Below are 12,986 nucleotides of genomic sequence, written 5' to 3'. Positions count from 1 at the left end.
TAGCTGTGGTTCAGGGAGGATGGATTAGAGGTGGGTGAGAATAGACATGGAGAAAAGGCTCTGAAATAATTTTCTAAGTAGAAATTATGAGGGTATTGGCAATGGAAAAGTAAAGGTAATGACAGATTTGCAACATGGTAGCATGTGCAGAACTTGATGAGAGATTAGATGGCGTGGGAGCATTAGAAAGGTCATTGCTGAGGAAGAGGGGCTCTCTGAGAATGAATCTAATTTGTGGGAAAATAAGGAGACGGCAATTCCAGAAACCATGGAGAACAAAGTAATAGTAATGATAGTAATAAACCAATAAGAATAAAGTAATAGCAATAATAGTAAATTTAATAAATGCAGCTACCTGTCATTGAGCACTCACAGAGAGCTAAGTACTAAGCTAAGTGGCTTACTTGTAATATCTACTTCAAACATCCAGACACCTTATTAAAAGATTATTTTCCCCTGTTTCACTTCAAGAAATTGCAGTTTGAAGACGTTTAAATAATTTGTCCAGGGACTGAAATGCAAATCTTTACATTTTCAAAACCCATGTTTTTAGAAAATAAGCAGTTGCCACTGGGCAGTCCCACTGGGCAGTCCCTCTCAGTGTCTGGCCTCCCTTACCCGACCACCTCATTTTCCAACACTTTTGCCTGCTTCTTGGGTCTCAGCAACACTGATTCTCATCCTGCCATCATATTAGCTGTTCTTTTACGCTTTAATTGTGGAGCACTCTTTTATGCTGTAAAACCTCCTTTGTATTGTACCTATGACAGCTCTTAGCTGCTGCAACTAATGCACAGCACTGGGCACCAGGCAGGCTTTCTCTGTGCTTGTTAAAGGGCTCTGGAGCTACAACAATATCTGCCCCTTGGCAGATACTGAAATATGCATCCAGAGTAGGAAACTGGGGAGAGAGTGTGAGGGGAAAATTCTGAACCAAGTTAGAGGGAGAGAAGGTAGGAGGGAGGAAAGGAGAGAGGGAGGGAGGGAGGGAGGAAAAGGTTTATGAAGGTTATTTTAAAGTTTATATTGGTAAGATTTATTCTCTTGTTAAAGGAAACTAGGTAAAAGTATGAGTGAAAGTTCACCGAAGAGGGGATATGCATTGGATTTTTAACTAGCTGTAAATTTTAGAAATGTATTTTTATCAACACATTAATTATAACATAAATTTCATTAAGTCAAAGTCATATAAATGTCCCAAAGAGTGCTATGAAGAAAGTTATGGCCATTTAGAATCACGTATCTATACCATCTTGTGCTTGGAAAGGAAATGAGACATTAAGTTTACTTCAATTCATGAATTACCTCTTCAACAATTTTTATAAGGGGTTATCCACAAACACACACACATTAGAAGTCATTACATAGGGCATTATAAGGAGAGGATTTGCCATAATAATAATCTTCATATAAAAACAATAGGTAACCAATGGAAACTAAGGAGAAAATAAATGGGACCACATCATAAGAAAAAGCTTCTTGCACAGCAAAAAAAAAAATCATCAAAATAACAAGAGAGCCCACTACATGGGAGAACATATTTACCAATGATGCATCCGATAAGGGGTTAATCTCTAAAATATATAGGGAACTCATACAACTTAACAAAAGGAAGACAAACAATCCAACTAAAAAATGGGTAAAGGACCTAAATAGATACTTCTCCAAAGGGGATATACAGAAGGCAAAGAGACATATGAAAAAAAAATGTTCAAAATCACTAATCATCTGAAAGATGCAAATAAAAATGACAATGAGATATCACCTCACACCTGCCAGAATGGCTATCATCAACAAATCAATCAATGACAAATGTTGGCGAGGTTGTGGAGAAAAGGAAACCCTGGTGCACTGCTGGTGGGAATGCAGACTGGTGCAGCCACTGTGGAAAACGGAGTTTCCTCAAAAAAATGAAAAATGGAACTTCCATTTGACCCAGTCATCTCACTTCTAGGAATGCATCCTAAGAAACCTGAAACACTCATCAGAAAGAATATATGCACGCTTATTTACATAACAGCACAATTTACCAATAGCTAAGGCTTGGAAGCAGCCTAAGTGCCCATCAGCAGATGAAAGGATGAAAAACCTATGGCACATTTACACAGTGGAATACTGTGCAGCAATAAAAAAGAAAGAATCCATGCCAGCATGCAACTAATGAACAGCATTGGGTACCAGGCAAGATGGGATGGACCTGGAGAACATTATGCTGAGTGAAATAAGCCAGTCAGAGAAAGACAAGTATCACATGATCTCACTCATATGTGGAATCTAATGAACCAAATACACTGATGATCAAAAACAGACCCAGAGTCATGAAAGCATGAACAGACTATTGAACTTCAGAGGGAGGGCTGCGGAGGGTGGGTGGGAAGAAATTAACCAGTGAATTGTATGCATATATGCATAAACTGTGAACACAGACAATGGGGTGGTGAGGGCCTGAGGGGGAGGGGAGAACCTATGTAATACTTTCAACAATAAAGATTTTAAACACACACACACACACACACACACACACACACACACACACACGGTAGGTAACTTCATCAAATACTGATGCGAGAGGTCTTCTCATCATCACTCCCTGAGGAGGATACTGTTGTTCTCTCCATTTATTGATGAGGAAAGGAAGGTTAACAGGGATACCTAATATCACACAGCTCACAAATAATAGATCTTCTTAACTTTAAAATGTATTCAATGTCACTAAATTCCACACATGCATGAAATCATATAGTATTTGTCTTTCTCTACAAACTGAACTAACAAGTTCAGTTTAAAAATGAAATGAAGAGAAAGAAAAAGAAAAAAAAATTTAAATGCACCAGTGTCAAACCTGTAGATATCAGGTATATCTAATATCAGACTGTCATAATTTTCAATGCTTAACAGGTTTTAAGTAGAAAGAGTTGATTATGAAAAGAGTTTATAATCAGCTTAGATCCACTCAAATTCCTAAAATTTACTTTCACAGAAGTGCCCTGACTTGCACAGTGTCTCATTATATGTAGTGTTCACACAAATGTCACCTACCTATCAACTCTCAGTATTGGTTAGTACGCAGGCTGCTAGTCATATAGGACACCACTAAGAGGAATAAAAGAAGAATTTCAGTAAAATGAGAAAATGAGGCTGATTAGAGTGGCAAAGCATTTGCTTTCTTTTATCCTTCACCATGTATAGTCAGAAACATCCATTTTTTGCTCTATGTGCATGACTGGGGATGTAGGTTTCAGAGAGGGGTGTTCAGATTCAATAGATGCAAAGAATAATATAGTTCACTGACTTTTATGTGAGTATATTTTGGATTTGTGTGGTTAGGTAGAGAAATGGAATTGTCTAGTATGAGTATATCCACAGTTAACTCTTTTCTAGAATGCTCTAGATTCTTCCATTTCTTCTATGGCTGGGTAAACATTGCCAGTTGTTTAAAAGGAAATGCCAGAATTTACTAGGATAAATTAATTTATATGTTAGGTTCTTATTAATCATCTTAGAATTGTTTTGCATTTTAAAACAATGACCTGGCATGTCTAAATAATATATACTCAGATGTTGACCTTCAGATGTAATTTCTGAGGATTACCACTCCGAGAATAACCCACTAGATTTCTTTCAGGGTCATAAGGCCGTAACATTTCTGCTGATCTTGTTCTAAAATCTTATTAGCATGAAAATGCAAAATGACCACTTAAAATAGGCACTCTCATGTTGGGCTCCTAAAACAGTCTTTTCTTTCTGTAATAAGCTATTTGAGCTCACTTCATTTTGCTTCATTTTATATTTGTCACCTTTGTTGCTATCTTGGTGTACTATAATGAAATGACACTGAGTCAGACAACCTATAATTTTTATTGCAAGTATATCTCAAGGCAAATTTGCAAGCTGACTTGATATCAGAAATGAAGCTAGAGGGACCATGCCTTTGTTCTAAATTACAAAATGCCCTGCTATTCCAAATTGGAAAATAAACTTCCTTCTTTGGAATCAAGTTCTCTGCATAGGCAACATATTAAGATATTCCTTTAAAAATTTATTGTGTACAAAGCAATTTTACCAACTTAACTCTTTGTATTATAAGAGTATTATACATTAAAGTTGTAAACTAGTATTTAAGGTGATGCTATGTTATTAAGAAACACTGATTGTATTAAAAATCCCAACATTTGATTTCAAGTTTTTTCATGGAAAGCTAATAGGAGTGTTAATTTATTTAACAACTAGTGCCCCAGTGCACTGATTCGTGCACATTGAAAGTTAATTAATTAGAAGGTGGCCAGAGGGGTGGGACTGGGCAAGATGGGCTGGACACACCTTGGAGCCAAACTCCCTCTGTCCCTCCCAGCAGGCCGGCCACACCTGGGGTGGCACCATGGCTCAAAGGGCATCTGGAGAGTGAGCAGGGTCCCTCCAGCATGTGGGGTCCCTCAGCCTAGCCTGTGGGGATCTGGCCAAAACCACCTCTCTGACATCCCCTGAGGGGTTCTGGATTGCAAGAGGGTGGTTCTCAGGTGATGCACCCTGGAATCGGGCTCCTTCCTCTCTAGTTCCAGGGTGTTTCACCTGAGAACCGCTGCTGCCAAGTCACCGCAACTCGGCAGCTCCTGCAGTAAGCGACTTCCCCCCTGGTGGTCAGTGTGCATCATACCTACTGGCCGGTCGGATGGTTGGATGGACACTTAGCCTTTTATATATATAGATTATGAGAATTTGGGCAAACCAGTTATATATTTAAACATCAGCATAAAAAAAGTTTCACCCCTAGACTATGATCTCAGCATGATCAAATTGAAGCCTGAGAGTTATAATCAAGAGTGACTGCTGAAACCACTAAGCAGCTAGTGGCCAGTCATAGTGTGTGTGTGTGTGTGTGTGTTTAATTTTATTTATTGATTTTAGAGAGAGAAAGGACAGGGGGAGAGAGAGAATTGTACACTAGCTACATGTAGCTCGCTTATATTTCTGCTTTTGCCTTCAATTGTTCATTTATACTGTCATTTTATTTTTTATAAATTGGATAATAATATCAATAGTTATAGATTATTTTAGAAAATTAGCCCCTTCAAAAGCAGTTTTTACATGCACTGTTTTATGCAGCAACAGTGTGAAACCAAAAGGAATTATCGTAGTAGTTTCATAGAGTAAAGGATATTCAGCAACAACATAAAAAAAACACACCACACAGTAAAATGCAAATTAAATTTTGCTAGATGTTACTATTAGAAATTGGTATAAATACTCTAACAAACACAGCACATAATTGATTGTTTGCAACACAATTTTGCACTTGATGGAAACTGGTGACCTGCAAGAGTATTCCCAATACCCTTGCCCAATGCTGGTTGTTGTTGGTTGCAAAGACCCCTAGGAAATCATTAGCAAACTCCATCTAGAAATAGACCCAAAGATCAGAGGTATACATAACATGAGATTCATGGCTCATGGTTGGAGAGCTGTGGGCATTTATTCTTGTTCAAAATGTGGTATAGTGCTCCCATTGTCAGAAGTTAGTGAGCCTGAAACATGCCAGTATCTAATTTTGAGCAGTGTGCCAAAGACACATGTTCTTTCTTAAATGGCAGTCATTAGAGTTGGGCACCTAGGGCACCTATACACATTCAGTGAATTCCAGAAGCGTGGTAATTGGTTCTCTAAGAAAGTATAGAATGGCTCTGAAACTCAAATGTGAGGAAATTGATCATCAATTTAGAGATAACTCGGGAAAGTAGATACCATCTGATTTGAAAATCCTGGAGCATTGTGCATGTTCTGTAAAAAAGAAAGCTAAGAACATACTTAGCTTTTCAGAAGCATGGACTTTGTTCCATTTGAATAGAAATAGAAGCCTCTGTGTGTATGTGTCTCTCTTTCTCTCTATCACACACACACTTAAAACCAATAATATAGCAAAATAAATATAGAAATAAGAATCAGAATCTTGAAGTAGAAATGCTATGGCCTTTGGCGCCAGTCAGGTCTACTTTTGAATCCTATCTCTATCTTTCACTGAAATATGCCACTTTGAGCAAGTCCTTTATTCTCACAACTTAAGTTTCCTCATCTGTAAAATGGGTAAAATAGTTCTGAACATGAGGCATTGGTGTGAGTGTAATGTATGTCAATTGCTTGGGGATGTATACAGTAGCCATTTAGTAAGTAATGACTATTAAAGAAACTAATTTTTAAGTATACATTTGACCTTAAAACATGTTGTTTGTGCACAATGTAATCTATATATATATAAAGCTAATATGCTAAGTGTCTGACCATCCCACCTGTCACTATGGTGTGCATTGACCACCAGGGGGCAGATGCTCAACACAGGAGCTTTCTTGATGTGCACTGGCCATTTACAGAGAAATGGCACCACGGACCTGGCACCCACAAAGCAACACTCAGCTTCCCCCAAGTGGGACACAGACCCCGCCACCACCCCAGAGCAATAGCCCACCAAATCGCAGCTTACACTGCCAAGACCCCATGGCACAAAATGCGGCCCACAGTCCAGCCCAACCAAGCCTGGAAACATTAGCTGTGGGCACCGGGTAATGATATCACATAGCAATACCCAGCTTCCTCTTCCAAGCAACTAGCCTCCTTGGAATTTCTCAGTCCAGGAACACGACTTGCTTTATAGCCAGGTGGAAACATTTTACACTTTAAGCAAACATCTGTGAAGTGTTTTCCCATGCCTCATCTCATTTGATCCTCACAGAAGTCCTGGACTAGGTAGATAGGAGACTCAGTGAAATCCTTTTTTTTTTTCATTAGCCAGAAAACAGAGATTTAGAAAGCTTAGAAACTTGACCCTACTGAAAAGAAGTAAAAAATGGTGGACCTGGAAAATGACTTCAGGTGTACTCACTACTCAGAATATGGTCAAACACTGCTACAGTTAAATATTTTACTCTTTGTTCTCCCTGCATGATCTACAATAATAATCTGCTTCATGTTGATATTTACTGTTGTGTTGCTGACAATTACCCGAAAGAGAAGTTGGGTTGCTTCACTGGGCTGGAAAAAGTTTATCTAAATCAGAAAGCAGGTCTAATTTAGCAAGTTTACCTATGTATATAAAGTTCTCGCTGGCACCAATCACATACATGTGTTTTGATCTGTTATTGTCGATCATGAATTTGGTTGACACTTCTATTATAAGGGCAAATGGCAATCTTAAAATATTTCTTCTAATTTCTTTCCTTTCAATGTGCACAAATTTATGCACCGAGCCACTAGTTATTTTATAAAAATTATTTAACCCTTGTCACTTAAAAGAACATAGGCTTAAGGCTTTAAAATATATTGATTTTAAAAAAAATTCAATGATTATATGCAATCTATATGCAATGATTATCTAGCAATCTAATTTCATATTTCTTTTCTTTGAACGGATTGCTAGATTTTATTATTTTGTTGTGCAGGTTCACACACAAAAAACCATTGCTTTATCACTAGAAATGTTCAACTTTCTTTCAGAAGTAATTTTGTCTTTTCATGATTTGTATAGTGCCTAACATTTTAACAGCAATCCTCCTTATATATTTTATTTTAATATTAAGAAACAACAAACTAAGAACAATTTAGCATCTGTATTCACATATATTGCTCTTTGCTTCCTTTAACTTTATTTCCACTTGAAAATACTCAGTACTCTTTCTTGTGTCTCTCTTCTCCCCTAATAATTAAGGTCTCTCCAGGACCTTTCCAAGCAGACAGACATTCCTTACGGCACAGTCCTGGACTCTGCAGTGTATGAGCATGTGCGTATGAAGGGAATGAATCCTTTTGAGAGGGACAGCATGTATTCCCAAATGTGGCGGATGATCAACCGAAGCAATGGGACAGAGAATAATGTTCTGGAGTCCCAAGCAGGCATTCAAAAGGTACTGGCTATAGTTCTTCATTCATAGTCTACCCTTTTGTCTCTCATATTAGAATTGGTAAGTTAGGATTGACTTCTTTTTTTAAGTTATTTTAACTTTGACATGAGTTTTCGGTTGCATTATAGCTTCTGTTGATTTAAAGAAGAGTTTGAAGTGACAGTGTACCAGTAGAGGGAATTCAAAACCTCTGTAGTATGTGTGTCTAAAGCAGCGATTTTCAACCAGTATGCCGCAAGATTTTTTTAAAACATGCAATACCTGAGTATTTAGTCAGGGACACTGACCTTATTTCCCTTGGATTGTTAAAAAAAATTAATTTTTTTTAAAAAAAATGGACAATAGATAACCAGGGTGAATGAATTAGAACCATACCTTATTTTTTCTTAGATGGGGGAAAATGTATTTTTTGCTGTGCCGCAGAATTTTAGTAATTAGCTTCTGTGTGCCATGAGATGAAAAATGTTGAAAATTGCTGATCAATCGGATCTGTTTCCAGTGAATTCCAAAGCTAGAAAACAGGAGCTGGTATTTTGCTCAGAACAGGCTCAGAGACTTATACACATGGAGACTGAAGATGTTTTTACAAATCCTATTCCAAATATCATTCAGGTTATTCAATCCTTTCAAACACCTAAGAGTATTTTCTTTTCTGCATTTGTTTTTAGATGAAACCCTTATCTTTACTTATGATTATGTGAAGCTATCTGTGAGTAAAAGTTAATCTTGTCAACGAAATTCCTACCAATGACTGTTTCTTTTTCCAACAGTGAAAATATTTAGATCTTGTTTTTATATTGCTATCACTTAAGAAGTTATTTTAAAAAAAAAGGGGGGTTGCTTAGGAAGCAGTCTTTGTTGTTGAAAGTAGGAAGCTGATTTTTATTCTGGCCTGTGGTTTATAAACATGTACACAAAAGTAACACTTTCTTTCTCAGGCCTCATCAATCTCCTTGAGAGAACTGCATGGTTATTGCTTAAGATTGTTCCAGTGGCTAGCCTAGTAGAAATCACAATGGTTGATAGTTAATAAAAATTATTGGATGAACAAATGAATGCATGAGCGAGTGAATGCATGAATAGATATCACTAACAGCAGCAATGGTGGTATACACTTTTCTCTGTAACCTTCCACACAGAATAATTTGGATCCCATGTCTGAGTTCCTTGTCCAAAAGCAAACTCAATAATACTATGTTGGAGAATGTTTTTATGACTATAAATGTTATTCTGCCACAGATTTTAGCCTTATTCTGTGCCTTTTCAAATGATGTTATTTGTCTGCTACTGCTATTGCTGTGGTCCCCTAGAATCAGCCTAGTAATTTTTGCAGTCACTACATTGACATCATTATTTAAAAAACTGGTGATGCTGACATAAATTTCTTTCCAAGCATTGCTTTTAAGGAAGTGAATGTCCTTGAAATATTAGTAATTGCCTCCAACTGTTTCACTCTTATCATATTAGTCTCCATTTCCCAGGGCCCGGGTATGGATCCCAAAGTGTTTCTATTTTGGGTGAATGGATCTATACGTTGTCTGAAGGAGAAGGGAGAGTAGGCATTTCAGGGTTTACTAGTTACTCATAGGATATGAATGAATTCAAGCCCACAATAAATATACTAAATAGATTTTTTTCAAATTGTCTACTATTAAAAATAAATTTGTTTTCTTGAGAATGAATATAAATTTTGCAACTAAAAAACATTATTATTTAATAGTCCTAAGGTTAACTTAAAATTGTAACATAATAAAAAAGATAATGCAATAAAAGAAGTAGAGAATGATTTTTGTGCCCTGATAGTCTGCTAATAAAGAGGACTTACGAGTTTAAAAACAGCAAATCAAATCTCACAGTATTTATTAGTATTTATGGCACCACATTTATTCAGTTTTCTAATTTATAGAGGGGTATTAAAGAATGTCCTTTGGAATTCATAATGGAAAACATCAAAGTGAAATTTGCTTTAATATATATTTTTTTCAACCAAAATCACAGACAGGTGATAATTGACTAGACAGAGAAGCGCTAGTAATAATAAAATGTATTTTGGTGTAGTTTGCAAGGTCTTGCCCAGCTTCTATTAAAATAAAACCAACCAACCAACAATAACTTTTTCACTGCTAAAGCTCACTGGGAGCTCATGAGATTAAGAACACACAAAACGAGGTTGTGGTTTCTTCCTCAAGCAACTAGCATTGCACATCTCACATAGCAGTTTCCTGTCCTCTGTCATTGACTTCTAATTTGTGCAGGCTGAAGGGACCTCAGAGGTCAATATTCCACAGAAGACCAAACTTCTACAGTATCTTGGCCAGGAATTTATATATATAGTATATAGTAACTGTCTTCCAGGAAAGCCTGCCTCATTGTGAAAAGCAATCCTCACAATCTGATTATAACTTTATATATCCAATTAATGTCTCAGGTTCTGTTTGTTCTTAATTGTGTTACTAGTCTCATTAAGTTTCTCTTATTTGAAGGTAGATCCAGATTCTTTCCAACATCTTTATTCTGCTCTTACTGAAAAAAAACCTATATAAGTGAGGATTAAGTAAATGAGTTCTGATCTGTTATTATTGGGAGACATGCACCTAAATCAAACTAGCCTAATTAAACTAAAACAAACTTGCTTTTGCTTTCTTCTTCCCAGGATGTTTTGCATAAGTAGAAAAAGTGGGGTTTGAAAAGTATAACTGAATTTTTAATGCATGTCTTAAACAATTATTTATTGAGCACCCACTATGAGTCAGCCACTAGTTTAGTCACTGGCGTGATATAAAATGAAAACAAAATGCCTTCACGGAGTTTAGTGAAGAAAACATGCAATAAATAAGATAAATAAAATATGTTACATTTCAGTACTGATAAGTGTTAAGGAGAAAAATAGAGTAGGAGAAGAAGACGGGGCATGGAGCAGATGATCTGTTTTGTTAAATCAGATGACAAGGGAAGTCTTCACTAAGAAAGTGACCCTGGGATAAAGACTTGAAGCAGGTGGGGAAGAGAGGGAGTGAGGGAGAGGGAGAGAAAGAGAGAGATCTTGGTGAAGTTGAAGTGTTTCCAGACAGAGGGGTCAGCCAGTGAAAAGGTCCTAGGTGGGGGCATGTCTGGATAGTCTAACTGTGAGAGAGGCCAGTGTAGCTTCAGGAATAAGGGATAATATCAGAAGTGTAACAAAGCCAGAGAGGTAGAGGGCCAGGTGGTAGGGAGAAGGCAAATCATAGAATTCTATTACAGCATAGTCCTGAGAGCTACCTGCATCAACATCACTTGTTGGAATGCAGACTCTTAGGTCTCATCTCAGCTCTTCTGAATGTGAATTTAATTCTAACAAGATTCATAAGCATGCTAAACTAAAGTCTGAGAACATATACTGTGCAGAACATATTACGTGGGCTTTTACTCTGTGTAATACATGCAACAGGAAGTTTTGAACAGAATAACATGATCTAATTAATATTTTGGTAAATCGTATTGAGAAAAACAGGTGTCTATGTAGAAACTGGAAGCCAGTTAGGAGGCCAATATAATGACTCAGCAATTCTGAAATTACAGCATTGAAAATCAGTCTCTGTTAAAACCCAAATACATCTTAGAATATTATAACTTTAAACTATTAGCATTAGCACATTGATGGAGATTTGATCTATCATATTATTTTAGGAGGAAGTGGGACACGAGGCAGGTAATTTCTGAGAATAGATAGAAAAATTCTAAGTCACAGGTAAGGATCTGACTAGGAATGTTGTATCTGTGTATAGCACTGAAATAGAGAAGTCTCTGGTTATTAAGAAGGCACTATTTATTTCCTAATAAACTATTATAATTCAGATGATGAGGAACAAATTATTCCATAACTTCAGCAATAAACACTACTAGGGAATAAAAGAAGAGCTGAATTGGTAGGATTATAACTTCTGCTCTATCTAGAGGACCCCAATGTTAAGTAAATAATTCTTCAGACTGTGTAGTTAAATGTGGGGAGGGGGGGAGCTCTGAAGGATACTATGGCAACAGGAAAATAGGTGGTGGTGGCAGCAGCAGTATTCAACCAGAAAGATCAATTTGCAACATCGCTCATCTACTTAAGCCCCAGAACAGTATGTGGAAAAGGGAGCTGGCAAAGTTCAGATGCACATCAAGGCTCCACCCAAGCCACTGGGCTTCAGGGCCAGCTCTAATCCTAGCTGGAAGACTGGAGGATTGAAATGAAAGCCAAGACTGGAAGCAAGGAGACCAGTGAGGAGGCCACTGCTATAATCCATGTGAGACACAATGGTGGGTGGACCAGAGTGGTTATATGGTGCAATTGGTGAGAAGTAATTGAATTTGAAAGTCTTTTGAAGGTAGCTCTAACAAAATATTCTAACATTTTGCATATGGGGTATGAAAAAGAAAAGTTAAAGATGAATCTAGTGCAGCCGTGGGCAAACTATGGCCCGCGGGCCAGATCCGGCCCGTTTGAAATGAATAAAACTAAAAAAAAAAAAAAGGCCGTACCCTTTTATGTAATGATGTTTACTTTGAATTTATATTAGTTCACACAAACACTCCATCCATGCTTTTGTTCCGGCCCTCCGGTCCAGTTTAAGAACCCATTGTGGCCCTTGAGTCAAAAAGTTTGCTCACCCCTGACTAGTGTCTCTGGCTTAAGTAGTTGGAAGAATGAAGCTGTCATTTTTTTAAGTTGTCATTTCTTTCATAATAGACTAGAATAAGTAAACATATGAAGATAAATGCTTAGTATTGGAAGCTCTAGAATGCAGACCCTCACTGAGGGAAGAAACTCCACAAACTAACCCACCATGGTCATAAAAATGCACATTTACATGAGTTAGAGTTTATAATCAAATCATGCATAAATCTGGAAAATAGAACAATAAAAAAATCAATTGCTTTTAAATAGTTATTAAAAGTTATTTTCAAAAAATAATTGTGAATAGCAAAGCCCTGTAAAGTCTAGTATGAGCACTAAAAGTTATTAACATCCAAAATATAAGTTTTTTTAAAGCAAGTTATAGTAAGTTGCCTATTTATTTATTTATTTTGAAAGATTGAAAAAACTATAGGAAAAGCAGATTTGAGAAGCCAAATGAA

General features: G+C 37.0%; 1 protein-coding gene across 1 annotated transcript in view; it reads left to right on the top strand.

Moving 5' to 3' along the window:
* The window catches only part of GRID2 (glutamate ionotropic receptor delta type subunit 2), a 1,380,265-nt gene that overhangs the window by 1,127,905 nt on the left and 239,374 nt on the right, over positions 1-12,986 (top strand). Inside the window, exon 13 of the mRNA XM_081109363.1 lies at positions 7,694-7,889. Coding sequence (XP_080965489.1) covers positions 7,694-7,889 — 196 coding nt within the window. The remainder of the gene's footprint in view (positions 1-7,693; positions 7,890-12,986) is intronic.

Source organism: Myotis nattereri (genome assembly GCF_964212035.1).
Source record: "Myotis nattereri genome assembly, chromosome: 1".
NCBI lineage: Eukaryota > Metazoa > Chordata > Mammalia > Chiroptera > Vespertilionidae > Myotis > Myotis nattereri.
This window is presented reverse-complemented; position numbering and strand designations above follow the sequence as displayed.